General features: G+C 46.7%; 1 protein-coding gene across 1 annotated transcript in view; it reads right to left on the reverse strand.

Moving 5' to 3' along the window:
* Positions 1–19,318, reverse strand: part of itga11a (integrin, alpha 11a) — a 124,741-nt gene that overhangs the window by 91,404 nt on the left and 14,019 nt on the right. The window contains exon 2 of the mRNA XM_055661444.1: positions 15,957–16,068. Coding sequence (XP_055517419.1) covers positions 15,957–16,068 — 112 coding nt within the window. The remainder of the gene's footprint in view (positions 1–15,956; positions 16,069–19,318) is intronic.

The following is a 19,318-nucleotide window of genomic DNA, read 5'->3' on the forward strand; positions in this document are numbered from 1 at the left end:
TATATCAGTTATATCAGAATTATATATCAGTTAAGATTCAATTTTAATTTTAATTTTAATTGTCATTGTCAGTGTACAGTACAGAGACAACGAAATGCATTTAGCATCTCCCTTGAAGAGCGACATAGCAAACGATTTGAATAAAAAAAATAATAAGTGTCCGGGGGGGGGGGGCTGGTCTTTGGCAGTCACCGAGGTACGTTGTTGAGTAGAGTGACAGCCGCCGGAAAGAAGCTGTTCCTCGACCTGCTGGTTCGGCAACGGAGAGACCTGTAGCGCCTCCCGGATGGTAGGAGGGTAAACAGTCCATGGTTGGGGTGAGAGCATGTATATATATATATATATATATAAAACTCTGATATATAATTCTGATATAACGATGTCAGAATTATATATCAGATAAAACTGATATATCAGAATTGAACCACATTCCTTTCAGAAAGTCTCCTCACCACAGTGCTTGGATTTTGCACTCTGAACCACAGAAGATGCCCCATCACCTCATAAAGACCATTCATCTCCACGTCCACGCTGCTCGATCTGGACTTTGGGTGCTGTCTGTGTAGAGTTTGCACGTTCTCCATGCAACTGCATGGGTTTTCCTCTGGGTGCTCCAGTTTCCCACCACATCCCAAAGACGTGTGGAATTGTAGGATAATTAGACTCTATAAATGGTTGGCATGGACTCAATGGGCCGAAGGGCCTATTTTCATGCTGTATCTGCAAGGGTTGACTGCGATTCCTCACTCTTGGTGCATTTTTTGAACTGAAATGATTGCCATGTAAATCTGGGAGAGTAGCAGAAACTACGGAATAATCCCCTGTAGGCGACCCTTTTTGAGACGTCATTTGGTGAACAAACTAAATAAATGTAATTCTCTTGGCTATTCTTGTTCCTTATTAAAATAATCCAAATATTCAGCATTGTAAAATAAAGTCCCGAGCAGGCTGTTTATGAGCACTGAAGGCCTTCTCTTTCTTCTGAGGCTGTGAGGTAAAAACAGAGCTCGGAATTAAATTCATACAAACAAATTGCAAGCATATTTTGCCTTTCCCACAAGTGGTTGCAATGCTGTTTTCATCTCTTTGTCTGGTCCACAGTGAACTGCCTGCAGAGCAGACTGTGTCGTTCCCAGCCCAAAGCCATGTCTCCTCACGCACTGATTCCCACCAATGCTCGACATGTTGACCACGGCCAGGCCCACGTGAAACCTTGCAAACAACAACTGAGAATCTCATGCAAAGAACCAACTGCTGGAGTCAATCAAGCAAGTTTTTTGCCTCTAGATCCATGAGATTGTAGCCGTACAGAAAGGCAGCATCTGTGGACTTTTGGTCAGGGCTAATTTAAAGGATTAAAGGAAGTTCTTTTGGGAAGGAGATGAGGAGAAACGTCTTTAGTCAGAAGGTGGTGAATCTGTGGAATTCTTTGCCACGGAAGGCTGTGGAGGCCAAGTCAATGGACATTAAGGCAGAGATGGATAGATTTTTGATTAGTACAGGTGTCAGAGGTTATGGGGAGAAGGCAGGAGAAGGCAGGAGACTAGGGTTAGGAGGGTGAGACAGATCAGCCATGATTGAATGGCGGAGTAAACTTGATGGGCCGAATGGCCTAATTCTACTCCTATCACATGACCTTATGACCCTTCTTGTCGCGACTACGTCTCTCCTTCCGCTGATGGAACTTGTTCTCACCATCCCATCAACAACATCTTTTGTCACTCCTCTCACTTTCTTCGTCAAAGGTGTAGCCCTGGCCACTCGAATGGGCTCCAGCTGTGGCGACCTTTTTGTTGATTACGTTGAACGGTCCTTGTGCCAAACGTATATCCCAAATTCTTTCCCAAGTCTGAAGAAGGGTCTCGAATTGTCAGCCATCCATTCCCTCCACGGATGCTACCTGACCCGCTGAGTTCCTCCAGCGCCTTGTGCTTTGGTCAGGAATCCAGGATATGCAGTTCCTTTTGTCTTGACCTCCTCCAGCAGTTGTTATTTTTGCTCCACATTCCAGCAACTACAGTCTTTAGTGGCTCCAGCACTGAATCTCATTGCTGCTTGTGGAAGCTTGCTTAACAAACTGGCAGGCCCATCTTCTGCTGTATAATTGGTGGTGCAGTGGCAGAGCTGCCTCACAGCGCCAGACACCCGGGTTCGAGCCTGACCTACCTCGGGTGCTGTCTGTGTGGAGTTTGCACGTTCTCCCTGTGACCGTGTGGGTTCCCTCCGGGTGCTCCCGTTTCCACCAACAGCTCAAAGATGTGTGGGTTTGCAGGTTAATTGGCCCGCTGTAAATTGCCCCTGGTGTGTAGGGAGCGGATGAGAAAATGGGATAACATAGAACTAGCATGATCTTAGTTGGCGAGGTCTCGCTGGGGCAAACAGCCTGTTTTTATGCTGTATCTATCACTCGATCAATCAATAGTGACTACACTAAAGTGGCCAGCTGTAAACAAAGTTGCGATATCCAAAGGTTATGAAATGTGCTGTAGAAAATAGAGTCTTATTTTGTTGCGTGCAGAGCGTTTGTGGCGTTTGTGGATTGTACCCACAGCTCAGGATCCCACAACCTTTGCAGGCCGTGGCTTAATAGAATCAGGAATGAAGGAGTCCATGCTACGTGGCTGGAGAAGGGCGTGACATCCCAGCGACGGGGTGGCAGGGAGGTGGCGGGCACGGATCAACGCAAACCACGTCTATTTAAAAAGTTTGTGGTAACGACAAATGTTTCGGGTCGCCGATCAGCCAGTTGGCAGCAGACCCACTGAGAGCAGCTGGCAGAACTAGCTCTGCAGTAGCCTCAAATAATGCTAAACAAAGAGCAGCTACTGTAGGTTTGAAAACATCCACTGGTGCCTCAAACAATGAAGCAAGCCAGGGGATGGTTACTGGCGACAGGCAATGCTTACTGCTCAGCGCAGGGGTTGTTAGAGAGGCAACATCGCAGCAGAATGTAAAATATGCTGCTGACTGCAGTTTGGCGTTGAGATCCAAAAGGATCAGATTTAATGAATGATAAGCTTTGGCAAGTTCTGAGCAGAGTTAACGCTGCCAAGAAGCAGGCCCAAGATTAAGCCCCAATCTTGACTGACATTTACAATTGGGCTTCTACAAGGCAGGAGACTCTCGGCCAAGAAGTCCGGGGGGGGGGGGGGGGGGGGGGGGGGGGGGGGGGGGGGGGTTAGGTTCCCTCGTTCAAATTCTTTCTTGTACCGTTGGCACAGTGTTCCTTGCAGGACTGGTGGGTTGTGAGGGAGTGCGGGGCAAAGGCGGCTTTAGCTGCAGATTCCACTGGTATCGCGAGAAGGCAGAGGAGTTGGGAAGCAAACGGAAACGAGACAAACTGCGGTTTGCAGAAATCGGAAACAAAAAGTGAAAATGCTGGAAGCACTCAGTAGCTCCGGCAACAATTGTGGGGAGAGGAAGAGAGGCCCAACACCGTCAGAACTCGGAAAGAGAAAAAATAAAATCTCTGTTTCTGAGGAAGGGTTTTTGAGCTGAAATATTAACTGTTTCTTGCTCCGCAGAGGCTGCCTGACCCGCTGAGTGTTCCCAGCATTTTCTGTGAACTGAAAGGCAAGGCAAGCAGTGTGCACGCCCACGCTGAAATGCTGCAACGATAATTCGCACGGGTTGTACTTCCCTTTAATGGTGAGCGTTACAAACAAAAGATGAATCAGAGGCTGTCAGAGCTGGCCATCAAAACCTTGGCCAGTACTAGAAAGGTGCATCTCATTCTCATCAGAGGAAAAAGTGGTCGGAAATTGGGAAGGTTTTGCGAGGAAAATCCAGAACAAAGCACAAGACTTGCAGTTGAGCCCTGAATGCATCACTGTTGTGGAGTAAACCTGCCCCTCGTTGTAGAGCGTTTGTTTATGGGAGCGCTCAATGATGATAAGATCAAGCAAAACTCCACAAATAAGACACAGGCTTACACTACACGTAGAAGGTTGACGGCCAGATGAGGATATCATGGGCGGCAGAATGGTTTGCTTCGATCCATCCGAGCTGTGTCAGGTCAGGGCAGGGGTTGACACCGTGGCTCAGTCAGACGATTCTTCCCCACTGAGGTCACACTACTGAATATACCTCTCACGAGCTAAGGATTTAGGCCTGGTCTTCCAGCCCACCTCATTGCAGCCCTTGCGCTTTTTTTAATCTGCACTTTCTGCACTGTAACTTGAGCACTAAAATGCTCTAACACTGTTTGCTCTACTCTGGTATTTTTCTCTTCGTACTACCTGTTGCGTTTGTGTATTATTTGATTCAAGATGGCGTGTCTGAAGAAGGGTCCCGACCCGAAACGTCACCTATTCTCTTTCTCCAGAGATGCTGCCTGACCCGCTGAGTGACACCAGCATTTTGTATCTGCCTCGGTGTTACAATGAACATACTGTGGCTTGGTTATTCAACAATGGGAGCATCGGAGCAGAACCTGGTCCACAAGTTGTGATGGGATAACATAGGATTACCAAATCATTCTACTTTCTTGAACTGGCCCCAACACATAGGAGGTAAACACATGGGAGGTAAACAAAAGTGCTGGAGAAACTCAGCGGGTGCAGCAGCATCTATGGAGCGAAGGAGATAGGCAACGTTTCGGCACGAAACGTTGCCTATCTCCTTCGCTCCATAGATGCTGCTGCACCTGCTGAGTTTCTCCAGCACTTTTGTGTACCTTCGATTTTCCAGCATCTGCAGTTCCTTCTTTAACATGAAGACATGGGCCCTTTGGTCAAAATGGCTTCATAACACAAGAAAGGATGGGATGCTAGAGGCTCTAGAGACACACAAGGATATTATTTTGGCCACTTTCTGTTCCTTGAGGTGGGGGGGGGTGAAGTTAAGTTCGCTTGATTGCATTATTCATAATGTTTTCATTCAAGCAGAATTTTAATTCAGAGTCTTTCGACCAGAAGTAAACGTGTTTGAACTGGGTGCCAGGTGGGGAGAGGACTTACATCCTCTGCCCCATTCTTAACGGCATCAAGGCCCTATTTTTGACGAGAGCTCGAATAGGTTCTTGCCATTGTTCCACAGGGATTGCTCCTTCTGTAAAAAGCTAGACTGTTTAGGTTAGCAAAAGAAAAGGCAACAAACATATTTTCATATTGAGAAATCATTTAAAAAAAATTGGGGAAAAAGAAAAATAATGTTTCAGATATATTCCAGGGCTGGAATCTCTCGAGCAAGTAAAGAAGTTGAAAAACAAATGAAATCTTGAATTAAACGACCAAATTCCAGAGAGATCACATTGTCAGGATCCTGGCTGTGAGCCTGGTGCTATGATGGAGGGGGGGGGGGGGGGGGGGGGGGGGGGGGGGGGATTAAATTGCATTAATCTCATGGCCATTGTTAGTCTGTATTTAAAACAATAACAGTCTGGTTGAATCGAGCCTTCACTAGAGTCTTGGCAGCAAACTCCAACACTACTCATTGGCCTAATCATGCGAGACTCTCTGAACTCAGGAAGGAAGGTTCGAACCTCAGCCATCACCAGTCATCACCTCATCTGGCTACTGCAATGATGAGGAAGCCACACGTTGGGTTTCAGGTTGTTTAACTCCTGTACTCCTCCAGAAGAGGGTTCTCTATTTCTATTGCATTTGCCCACATCAGTGGGACATCTTGATGTCCACATCAGTAGGGCATCTTGAAGGGCTTGACAACAAGTCAAGTCAGTTTATTGAACTACAGCCACACATTAGTAAACATTAAAGATAGACACAAAAAGCTGGAGTAAATCAGCGGGTCAGGCAGCATCTCCGGAGAGAAGGAATAGATGACGTTTCGGCTCGAGACCATTTCTTCAGACTGGAAGAAGAAGGGTCTCGACCCGAAACCTCACCTATTCATTTTCTCCAGAGATTCCTGCCTGACCAGCTGAGTTACTCTAGCTTTTTGCATCTATCTTCGGTGTAAACCAGCATCTACAGCTCCTTCCCACACAATAGTAGACATTAGTTTAGTTTAGAGATACAGCGTGGAAACAGCTCCTTGGGTCCACCAAGTCCATGTGGACCATCGATCTCCTATTCGCAGTAGAGCTGTGTTATCCCAGCTTCTCATCCACTCCCTGCACACCTGGTAGGCGGCGCGGCTCTGGCCAGCAGCGGCCTCTGCAGTCTGTCCGCGTTTTTATTATTTTCTGTCTGTGTTTAAATGTAGTTTTTGTTATTTTTGTTGGGGTGTGTGTGTGGGGGGGTGGGGGGGTGGGGTGGGAGGGGGGGGGAACTTTTTAAATCTCTCCCTGCACTGGAGACCCGACCTTTTTCTCGTCGGGTCTCAGGTGTCGCTGAGGCCGCAACGAGGAGCGGCCTCCAACAGGAAGAAGCCGGGGACTCTGGTGCTACTCACCGTCGCCGTCGCGGGGCTGGCCGAGTCCGGAGCGGTTGGAGCGGTGGAGGAGCGCTGCTGCTGCTGCTGCTGCTGCTGCCGATGCCGCTGCTGAGTCGGAGGCTGCTGCTGCGGGTCTGCGGACGGCGGCGCTGGGAGCCCGCGGCTCCCTGGAGAGAGACCGCTTTTCGGGGCTCCTGCAATGGCGACTTCCCCCGCCCGTGTTGCGGGGTTGAAGAGCTCCTGGAGCGGGGCCTCACTACACCGCCCCGCGCGGCTGGAATGGCCGTGGGACTTTGCGAGCGCACACCGGGGGCTCCAACATCAAGACCCGGTGTGCGACCTCGCACCACCCGGCGTGGCTTTAATGGCCGCGGGACAATAGCCATCGCCAGCCGGGGGCTTTGACTTTGACTCTGACATCGGGGGGGGGGGAGAGTGCAGTGGAGAGATAAGTTTTTTTGGCCTTCCATCACAGCTATGTGATGGATGTTTATGTAAAATTGTAATTATGTTGTGTCTGGGGTCTATTTGTGTGTAATGTATGGCTGCAGAAACGGCATTTCGTTTGGACCTCTAGGGGTCCAAATGACAATTAAATTGACTCTTGACTCTTGACTCTCTTGAGAAATTTACAGAGGAGAATTAACCTACAAACCAACACATTTTGGGGTATGTGGCAGGGAACCCACATGGTCACAAGGAGAACGTGCAAACTCCACACAGACGGCACCCAAGGTCAGGATCGAATCCGGTCTCAGGCGCCTTGAGGAGGAATTTCTATAAGCTGCTTCACTGCGCTGCCCCTACAGCTGCTGGTATAATTAGATGATAAGGAGGCTCGGCGCTATTAAAATAGTCACACTAACACTTATGGAGGCACAACTCTTCTACATTGAGCAGTTGGCAGTATAACTTCCCTCTACTAAATCAAAAGCAGATGTTGCCCAAGTCGTTTCCAGGAAGCAGGAGTTCCACTGTCCCTCTTATTTATCATAACCTGTTGCAACAGCACTTCTGTGCTATTCTTGAATGGTGGCAATTTCAGGCAGCATTAAAGTACTCATTATAACACAGAGAACATGGAGCCAGCCAGGAGTTTGGTATGCTATGGGTGGAGTGTGACAAAAGGATCGTGGACTACAGATTAATGAGTTGGGAGAAATGACCAAGATCACCAATGATCCAGTGGGTAACCCCAGTGAAAATCAAATGGAGGAAAGCAATAGAACCAGCCTTTTCATAGCACCGCTCAGTTCCCTTGCACACGATCCCACTTCAATTCATTCCACCCCTTTCCCTGGGAATCCCCAGCAGAAACAGGTTGCTTTGTTAACCTGTAGACTTTTGAGATACAGCCTGTAAACAAGCCTTTCAGCACACTAAGTCTCCGTAAACCAGCAGTATCCTACACGCCATTGGCAATTTACACATCACAGAAGCCAATTAATCTACAAACCTGCACGTCTTTGGCAAGTGGGAGGAAAGCAGAGCACCCGAGGAAAACCCACACGGTCACAGGGAGAACCTACAAACTCCACACAGCCAACACCTGAGGTCAGGATCAAACCTAGGTCTCTGGCGCCTTAAGGCAGCAACTGTAACGCTGTAACCACTGTGTTGCCCGTGAACCTGTCCCATTACTCCTCCATTCACCCCAAGAGCTCCAAATGTTCCTGCTTCCTCCGTAACGATTTCAACCAAGACATTTCTTCCCCCTCGCCAGTTCCTTGCCTTTCACTGGCTGAGGAGCTGCCTTCCAGCTTGCTGAATGAAGTAGTGGCTCTGTACTCTTGGCAAAAGCAAAACGTTGGTGACCATTTGCAGAATTTCATGTGCACAGATTCTCTGATGCAAGGGAACTCACAGACCCAGTGTTGTCTGACAGAACATGGCTACATTAAAAATAAAACACTTTCTCAGGTAGAATTAGCAAGTTTAGATAGCTCTTATGAGCAGAGTCGGCCCAGTTGGCAGTCCATTGCATCAATGAAATCTCTCAAGGTCAGGTTGCTCATTTTTGATCATTATGGGACACTCTTCTTTCCAACAGATACATTAACCAAGATTAATCTATGTATCCAAAGTTGTCTTTTCATTATTTTATTGGGATCCTAAACTGGATAATCTTAATTGCTTGTGCGACTTAGAAAAGAGCAGGATTATTCAGGAATGACTATGTTCAATTTTTTGAGTCCAAGACACTAGGAACTGCAGGTGCTGGAATCCTGCATAGAACATAAAGTCCTGGTATAACCCGGTGGGTGAGCCAGTATCGCTGGAGGACATGGGTAGGCATTTGGTTCACTAAGTCCGCTGTGACCATCGATCGCCCGTTCACACTAGTTCGATGTTCGCCCACTTTCGTGAACACTCCCTGCACACCAGGGGCATTTTACAGAGGCCAATTAACCTAAAGGCCTGCTCCTTCTTTTGGGGATGTGGGAAGAAATCGGAGCGCCCAGAGGAAGCCCACGCAGTCATAGGGTAAATGTGCAGACTCCACACAGACAGCACCTGGGGTCAGGATCGCTATAAGGCAGCGATTCTACCAGCTGCGCCACTGTGCCTCAAGTAAGCTTTTCGAATCCATTGCTTCCGTGAGGAACTATGAGCTTCATGGGGGAGGAAGGAGCAACGTTTGGTGCTGGCTCTGCAGGAGAAGCAAACAGAATCTTGTTTAATACCAAGATGGAAATTACTCCAAATGGCTGCCATTACTCCCAGGTTGAAGATGAATTTCCATTGATTGGTTTTGCAGCCTGCACTATGAGGAATAAATACCTGGTATATCTTTTAGAACTGGCTCACCTAATGGCCCGAGAAACCTTTCATTCATGTTTAGTTCCGGCTCGGAGCGGCAGATGTTTTATTTGATTTATTGTACAGGCCGACAGCTCGCAAAGTCTCCTTCCAACGACGACTCTGCCTCAATTAGGATCAGAACACAGCAAAGCCCCAAAGCGGAAGCAATGAGCTCCTCATTACCTCACACCACAGAGGAACCTTCCTATACTGACACCAGGTGAACTCTTTCAAGGGAAATGTCTTGCAAAATAGAACATATAATGCTTTTAATGAGCTTCACCGAGTAAATAGGAATCACATTATTAAATATCTGAATGAAAAGGTTTAGAAACATAGAAACATAGAAAATAGTTGCAGGATTCGGCCATTCAGCCCTTTGAGCCCGCCACCGCTATTCAATATGATCACGGATGATCATCCAGAATCAGTACCCCTTTCCTGCTTTCTCCCCATATCCCGTGATTCCGTTAGCCCTAAGAGCAATATCCAACTCTCTCTTGAATATGTCCAGTGAATTGGCCTCCACTGCCTTCTGTGGCAGACAATTCCACAGATTCACAACTCTCTGGGTGAAAATGTTTTTCCACATCTCAGTCTTAAATGGCCTACCCCTTATTCTTAAACTGTGACCCCTGGTTCTGGACTCCCCCAACATCGGGAACATTTTTCCTGCATTTAGCCTATCCAATCCCTTAATAATTTTATATGTTTAGAAGACTGTTTCACTGGGATGGCGAGTGCTGAATGAATCAAAACTAGTGAAGAAAGGAATTGCAGATGCTGGTTTAAACTGAAGATAGACACAAAGTGCTGGAGTAACTCAATGAGTCAGGCAACATCTTTGGAGAAAAGGAACAGGTTATGTTTCAGGTCGGGCCTGTCTGAAGAAGGGTCCCAACCCGAAACATCACCTGTTCCATTTCTCCAGGGATGCTGGCTGACCTGTTGAGTTGCTCCAGCACTTTGTGTTTCCCTTCTTCAGTATTCCTTCTTCCACTAAGACTCCATCGATAATGAGAAGCAATAGATAAGGTAGAGTGTTGGATCGTGTTTCCCCCAAGGTGGAAATGTCTAATTCTAGAAAGCATTGCTATAAAGTGAGAGATGGATAGTTTAATGGAGATGAGCGGGGCAAGCCTTGTTTGTACAGAGAGTAGTGGAGGCCTGGAAGTCATTGCCAGGGGTGGTGGTGGAGGAAGCAGATATGATAGTGGCATTTGGATAGGCACATGGAAGTGCTGGGAATAGAGGGATATGGATCAAGTACAGGCAGATGAGATCAGGTTAACTTGGCATCATGTGGTTCGACGGGCCCGTTCCTGCGCTCTACTGTTCTACGATACCAGAAAATGAATCTCCTTAGATTTCTAGGTTTTGGGATATTTTCCTCGCTGATTTAGATTGGAAGCCTCTCCAGACGATCTGTACAGGATGTTGCCTGATGGTGTTAGACCATGTGCGCTCAGGATAACGTCTTCTGAATTGGCCCCTGTCCATTTGTAATGATGGTGTCCAGCCATCATTAATGCACACGCTCCAGCACTACAATCTTCTATCCCTCTGTCCTCCAGTTAAACCCACCGGCCTCTCCGCATCACTTCTGCTTTGTCACACTTCTTAAGAAATGCCCCTTTAGCCAAGATTTCTGCCATCACTGCGAATATTTCCTACGGTCTCAATCTATATTTCTGTTTTATAAGCTTTCCTGTGAAGTGTTTTGGAACGTTTTATTGCATAGGATGTACGACACAAGTCCAAGCTGTTTGTGTTGATGTGAAGTGCATGTGGTGAGATTAACGTCTGGGTCCCACTCAGACTTGGGCCTTAGCTGATAACATCAGCCCACCTGCAAGACAGGGTCTCAAACTCAATTACTTTAGAACTGATTTAAGGTTTTCTCTCTTAGCCTTTCTTCAAAGTCTGGTCACTTGAAAGTAAAGCCAATTACATAATCACGCCAGGAATGCAACCAAACCACTGCTGAACCGTCAGCTATTTTGGGACATGATCTGTAGTGAAAATATGTGAACACAAAGCTTGTGTGGCACTTATGTACAGATGCAGACTAATTAGGCTAAACGCCCTGTTTCTGCGTTATATATCTGACATACTTCAATTTCTTCTTTGAACTGTTAATGACATTAATTGTGTTCACTGTTCCTGCCCCATGCAAGCTCCCGATGGGCCGCGCGCGGTGAAAGCTCACTGCTGGCCGTAGGTCGTGGATGTACCCCGGCAGCCCGCCTGGCTCGCCCACCGCAGAACTGGATACGCACCCGGAGATGGAAGCCCCCGAACCTGCTCATCCCCAAGGATCGGGAACCGGCGCGGTTTCAAACCGTACGGACAGTCGATGATGGTGGCGGACGCTACAAAACAAAAGGCCGTTAAGCAGAACTGGGGGTCTTATATTCTACGCCATCGAGGTCGGCTGCACGAAGGCTGAAGGTGGCCAGGCGGGGAGAGGGAGGGCGGTTTGCTGGACAATCCAAATGGAGGCTACGGCTGCAATGGGCCTCTATGGCCGGCTGCAACTTGGATGTTGAAAATGGCACCAAAACCTGGTGACTCTTGTATATGGGATGTTTCTGTATATTCCGTATTTAATTGGGGAACGTATTTATGCATGGCAATAATCACTGATCTGTATGCAAAAATTGAATTTTCACTGTATATTGGTACATATGATAATAAATAACCATTGAACTATTGAATGAAGGAAGCACATTAAGAGACGCAGTTTCTTCCCAGCTGTTATCAGGCAACTGAATCATCCTACCACAACCAGAGAGCAGTGCTGAACTACTATCTACCTCTTTGATGACCCTCGGACTATCCTTGATCGGACTTTGGTGGCTTTACCTTGCAGTAAATGTTATTCCCTAATCATGTATCCATACACTGTAAATGGCTCGATTGTAATCATGTATTGTCTTGCTGCTGACTGGATAGCATGCAACAAAAGCTTTGCACTGTACCTCGGTACATGTGACAATAAACTAAACTGATTTACAAATAAATCTCCACAATATTATCCATGTTTTTGCCAAAGACATTGTCACTAGCATTGAGGCATCGATCCTCAGGCCTCAGCTCATCCTGACTGGACAATCTGCGCAGATGCCCAGCTCTCCGCTGATCGAGTCTCATACTCCTGTGTTTTAATAATCACCGTCAGAGGTCCTGAGGTGCTCAGAGGAAATAAAATGTAGGGTACACCTCGACAAATCTGGTAGGTGCTGGCCATCAACCAATCTTGGTGATGTCCAAACCCCATCAAACTGCAGCCTGCCATAAATAGCAAAATCTTTGGAATCTCCTCACTATAAATCCAAATCCATCCATTGTTGATTGATGGATTCAGAATCAGATTAAGGAGTCGTCTCTGATCCAACATCTACCACCATCCACTATGGTGGAGCTAGCTCACCCTTGGATCAAGTGATGACCAACAAGGGTGATGATACGGTATTGTCACATGTGCTTGGTACAGTGAAGATCTTTGTTTTGCTTACAATACACAAAGTATCCAAAGAGGCCCAACCTACAGGGAGCCAACACGGTTCCAAAATATTCATTATAGTCCCAAGATGGTCGGGCCCTGCACTCCGGGTCCTCCTCTGTTCTCTCGGTGGCCCTTCAGCACCGGGTCCCTCTTTGAGCAGAATGCTCACATTCTGAGTCACAAAGTCGTTGGGTGCACTACACCCTCCAGAGGGTAGAAAGTTGGCATCCGGCCTGGTACTCCAGTGCCATGCTGACTATCCCGAGACGTCCCAAGGCCCTATGTCCCCTATCTATGTCCACAGGTTTCCCAGCCAGAAATTCATCCTTCATTTGAGGCTATTAAACCAGAAGACCTGATCATTGTAAAGAAACATGGAACTGCAGATGCCAGTTTGCAACCGACCTGAAACGTTACTGATCCATGTTCTCCAGAGATACTGCCTGACCCGATGAGTTACTCCAGCACTTTGTGACTTTATTTGAGCCTGATAAATATTACTTGCCATTTGGAAGAGTCCACTGTGGGCAGATTGGCTGTGATATTAGTACGGTGACCACACTTCAAAACTACCGAACTGGCTGCAAAGCACTTTGGAATATTGTGAAAAAGATTTATATAAATGCAAATTCTTTTGGTTAACAATGCTGCTAGCAGTTTGACAGCTGGTTAGAGGGGCCTGTTTAAGGTAGATAAATCAGTGGGAACTATAGGTAGCAGAGGGGATTTGAAACACTGGTCTTCTAACCAAAAACCCAACGCATGCCTTTGGGAATCAGCCAGGAATAAAATACAAGGCTTTAATTTATGGATATCTTCTCTCGAGGTATACTGGCTGAATCCATGCCCGGATAGTAGGTTTGTTGGACACATTAGCCTATGACGAGACAAGCTGCATTTTCTCATTCCACATTGTGTTGGATTCTCGGGTCAGGCGCCATTGCCAAAAAATCTACTTCTGCATTTTGGCTAAACCTTGCTGCACTTAATCAGGAGCCGTTTATTACCTCGCACATCCCTGACACTGCCAGGAGTAATTGACCGGCAAAGGAACTTGAGGAATTCATCCCATTTTTTGTTAGCCGAGGTCAGTGCAAGAGTTCAAACTGGGTTCCCCATCAAGTTGTGAGTCACGATCCTAAAGTGATGCACATGTGGGGCTTATCTTTGTACCTTACTGTGGTCGAGGGCTTGTGGTCTTGGGGCGAGTCATTTTCCATTTCAGACACACGGCATCCAAAGTAACATGCACGAGACACAACAAAATGGATGTTTGTAAATCATTAGTGGAGAGGAAGGTTATCTTGGGTGTATAAAGAGTGGGATGGCATTGGTGAGATCTACTCAAGAAGTGTTTTATTTGTACACATACGAGATGTGCAGTGAAATGAAGAATGCTCGTGTGGCTCCAGATGTGCCTACAAACACAATTTCCTTCGGCTCCAGATTTGCCCTCCCGCTGAGTTTCTTTTTTGTGTACCTTTATACACATCCTGCTACAGAGAAAGTGTGGCCCAGCGTGCAAAAGTAAATCATTAAAGTAAATCTAGCTTGCTCCTCCACCATCGTAACACAATTGCCTTTTGCTAGACAATTTTTGCACCATCTCAGGGCGTTAGCAGCAGGCGATATTCGTACGGACAACAGTATTCGATTCAGCCTCTACCCTCAAGCCCGACTCGTTCCCAATTCCCACATTCCCTTCCAAAAATACAATCATCTGCCCTGCCCAAGACTACAAGAAATTGCAGAGTTATGGACACTGGCCAGTCCATCATGCAACCCCCCCCCCCATATGAATGATTCCATCTACACTCCATGCTGCCTTGGAAAAGCAACTAACTTTAGCAAGGACCACTCATACCCATTCACTCTTCTCCCCTCTCACATCAGGCAGAACAGATAGAAAGTATGTACCGCCAGATTCAGCAAAAGCTTCATCTCCATTGCTATCAGACATTTAAACGACCTCTCATATGCTAAGCATGTATTCACGATCTTCCAAGACACCCTGGCACTTTTTTTAAATCTGCGCTTCCTCAGTTGCTGTAATGCTATACTTTACACAATTCCCTTTTACTGGTGTACTCATGCATTGTGTAATTGCACTGATGTATGATAAGATTGCCCGGATAGCATGCCAACTAAAGTTCTTCACTCTATCTCAGTCCACGTGGCAATAATATTAAGCGATACCAATCAGCCTCTTTTCTGTGCATTGTTTAGTAAACATTTATGTCCAGGTGATACACGACAAGTGTCCATGCTCAATTTGATACTGTCTCTAGAGGTGGGAGACTGGCAGATTTTGCTTATGCATTGTCCCCTGCCTTCACATGTCAGAAGCTAGTCACTGCTTTATTCTCCCATGCTATGACCACTGGCATCCCTGATACAAGGAATGGCCCTCTAGCACTGGAAAAGAACAAAGAATCAGTATGAATTTAATCTTTGTTCAGGAAGAAAAGCTGCAGATGCTGGAAAATCGAAGGTAGACAAAAGTGCTGGAGAAACTCAGCGGGTGCGGCAGCATCTATGGAGCGGACGAAAATAGGCAACGTTTCGGGCCGAAACCCTTCTTCAGACAGATGCAGGGTGGGGGGGGCGGGAGAAGAAAAGAAGAGGAGGAGCCAGAGGGCTGAGGGGGAGCTGGAAAGGGGAGGAGACAGCAAGTGCTACCGGAAATTGTAGAATTCAATGTTCAAGTCGCTGGGGTGCAGACTGCCCAAGCGGAATATGAGGCGCTGCTCCTCCAATTTCCGGTGGTGCTCACTCTGGCCATGGGGGAGGCCCAGGACAGAAAGGTTGGATTTAATCTTCATCAACGGTCAAAAACAAGGGAATTAGAACCTGCCAAACATTCAAGATCAACATTTCTCCAACAAAGCAACCTTCAGTTGCAGCCTGCCAAGCCAAGTTACCACTTCATTTCTAATCAGTGGAAGTCCCTGTATTTTAAGATTAGAGATAGAGCATGGAAACAGGCTCTTCGGCCCATCATCCAGGCCAACCATTGATCTACAATTCCCACTGTTTCTATGCTATCCCACTCTCTAATCCACTCTTGGCTTACTAGGACCAATCTTTGGGGTGTGGAGACTGGAACACCCGGCGGAAACCCACGCGGTAAGAGGGAGAACTTGTGAACTCCACACCGGCAGCACCCGAGGTCAGGATCGAACCCGCATCTTTGGCGATGTGACAGGCAACTGCACCGCTGTGCTGCCCCATATAACCTGATAACCCACAGTGCTCAAGAACTCACAGTAGACTTCACAAATCAACTGAAAGATGTTTTTACGGATCTTACCACTTCTGCCCGCTGGCTTCATGCTGCTGCACGGTGTAACCAAACTGTGCTTCTGCCGACCCCTTGATGATTCGTGGCCATTTGGTGTCAATGTTGAATGAGTCACATGGAACTATTGGATGCAAGAAGGCAAACAATTAGTATTCACCATTCGGAACAGTTCTTTATCACCGTCGAGAACAACTCACAAGCACGTGAACTGATCGGATAATCTCTTGCCAAGTTTAAAACTAGACGGTGTTGTGGGTGTAAGTGAGGCATAAGGTGGGATCCAGGCTGGATTGGGAATGGGATAATGGCAGCACATAGGGATACCAACAGCAGGATGTTGACAGGAAGTAGAAGGTAGACAAAAATGTTAGATGTGGCCCTTGTGGCTAAAGGTATCAGGGGGTATGGAGAGAAGGCAGGTACAGGATACCGAGTTGGATGATCAGCCATAATCATATTGAATGGCGGTGCCGGCTCGAAGGGCCGAATCACCTACTCCTGCACCTATTTTCTATGTTTCTATGCTGGAGAAACTCAGCGGGTGAGGCAGCATTTATGGAGCGAAGGAACAGGTGACGTTTTGGGTCGAGACCCTTCTTAAGTAGAAAGTTACCACAAGGCTAAAGACTCTGGCAACTGGTTGGGATCAAATTCTAGGTTCTATGAAGTCTTTTGCTGCTGTAGAAATGTATCCCCCAATAACTTGAAACGCAGATGTCGATGGGAAAGCTGCACTTTAAAACCTGGAGTGCTTTAAATCCCTCTGCAACCTGAACACAATCATCCACTGACAGCTATTCGCAGACATCGAGGATTCTGAATGAGGGGAGATTGCTTATTGAGTGAAGGAGGCTCATCAAAGGAACAGAATATGTGAGGTAATGTTTGCCTGGGCTTCTCATCATTGGAAACTGAATCCGTGACACTGGAATGAATATAGTTAACAGCGCCTCACTTTCGGCAGTATGAGCATTGATGTCTCCAACTTCAAGTAACCCTTGCACCCCCTCTCTCTCTCCGCCCCTCCCCCACCCTAGTTGCACTAGTTTCACTATCGTCTGGTTGAATTTCACTGTCTGTATAACTCGTTATCACCTCGCACAGACAACAATAGACCATTGTGGCTCCACCTCTCCTTGATCATCATTACCTTTTGCATATCTTTCATTCATTGTCTCTAATATCACCGGCTGTATCTCTCGTTTCCCTTTCCCTGAATCTCTGTCTGAAGAAGGGTCTCAACCCGGAACTTCACCTATTCATTTTCTGCCTGACCTGTCGAGATACTGCAGTTTTTCTGTGTTGAAATCAGCATCTGCAGTTCCTTTAATGCAACACATTTAATCACTTTCTTTGTCGTACAGCTATTTTTAAAAGCGAAAGTTTCATTAAAATAGCGCTGGACAATTACTTTGAGTCATCAATGACTCACCGTCTCCTCTTGTAATCCCTAGATAACACCCTCCTCAGATATAAGATCAGTATTTACACTCATCTCCCTCTGCCATTGTACTGGGACTTGGCTCCCTTTGAAGAGATGGACTTCCCTCCCATTAAACAATGGGGAGTCTGCAACTGCTGCCAACCGACATAATCACAGACTCCACAGTGTACCTGTTCCTTCAACAACCATCATCTTATATAAACAGAGGGACAGGTTGAACCCACTGCCTTTCCAAAGCTGAACTGCGTTGCCATCCCCAATTCAGGTCCTCCCCAGTTTACGAACACCAGACGTATGTGTAGCCTGTACGTACTGTAGGTACAAGCGAGGGTTTGGGAGACTGGTGAGCAGACTGGTGTTGGTTGCCGTGGAAATACAGGCATCGTCTGCCGTGTGGGCTGATTGCCGACTTGTGAACTGTCCGACAAATGGCATAAGATCATATGTGCGCAAGGCACAGGAGCAGAATTAGGCCATTCAGCCCGTCAATTCTACCATTCAATCATGGCTGATCTACCTTTCCCTCTCAACTCCATTCTCCTGCCTTCTGGACAAATTAGGCGGAAAGGCCCGTTTCCATGTTGTATGACTCTGTGACACTTGGCCCACAGCCTTCTCTGCCATGGTGTTTCAAGTGCTCAGCTAAACATGTTTCACATGCTGTGAGAGTACCTGGCTCCACCACCCTTCCAGCAGTTCTCTTTGCAGTTCGTTCATTTCCCATCCAGAACAACTTGGTCCCTTTCCCAACTTGATCGCTGATATTCGGTTACTGATTCCTCAACACTCTATGCCTTAAAGCCGAGCTATTGACCTGTTGGCATCCATGGCTTGGATCGCAGCTATTTCGCTTGGAAGCAGAAGGTTATGGGTTCATATCCCATCTTTGAAGCCAGCACAAGGGAAATGCTGCCTTGCCAGTGGTGCTGCCTTCTGGAAGAGGCCGTCAGCTGAGGACTTGCCAACTCTCACAAGAGGACGCAAACAATTCCAAAGTTGTATCACAAGAAGTTAAGCCAAGATGTGCTGGTTAAAATTTATCTTTTATTGCTCATTAATAAAGTCGATTTTAACTGGTCATTCGCAAGCAGCAATGTAGCAAATTGGCTGTTCTGTACTACACTTTAGTCACAGTTGTAAAGCTTTGATAGACTATAAAGCACGTTAAGATGCTCCGATAGGGATGTGCAAGGCACTGCAATAAACACATGCCTTTAGCTGCCAGTACTGTTCATAACCAAGCACCATTTGTACAGCATCCGATGGATCCCCCCGATAGACTTTGTAAAATCTTTCCAACCTCTTTGTGATGGAGCTGGACATCTTCCCAACACCACTTGCTCGTTGTTTTGGGAACCAACATGTTCAATTCTCCGATACTAGGTGTTAATATGGCTGGCAGCCGTTCCCAGCATTCTGATGATAATGACCACAATCCAGAACGAGAACATTGGACAAGTGACGAGCAGACCATTGAAATTGACACAAGGAACAGTTTGCTGAATGGTGTCGGGACGGAGTGACAGAGGGGAATATTGGGAAGTCAAGTCACGTTGAGTTTATTGTCATATGCACAGTCTGGTGAGGAAAAGGTACAATGGAACACTTACTTGCAGCACCACTGCAAACACACAGGCAACACAAAAGCCTAAATTGCTCACGTTCTACAAGACAGTGAAAAGTAAAAGATTGTGCAAAAAAAAAAAGACACTAGTAGAAAAATGCACAATTAGTAAATAAGACCCTGGTGATGCACAAGAGGAGGACTGGAGCGTTCCTTTGACTTTTGACTTTAGTGATACAGCACAAAAACAGGCCCTTCGACCCACCGAGTCCACGCCAACCGCAATCATCCCGTACACTTACACATTACCTACAAACTAGGGACAGTTTGCAACTTCACCAAAGCTAATTAATGTACAAACCT

This window comes from Leucoraja erinacea, chromosome 33, assembly GCF_028641065.1.
Source record: "Leucoraja erinacea ecotype New England chromosome 33, Leri_hhj_1, whole genome shotgun sequence".
Taxonomy (NCBI): domain Eukaryota; kingdom Metazoa; phylum Chordata; class Chondrichthyes; order Rajiformes; family Rajidae; genus Leucoraja; species Leucoraja erinaceus.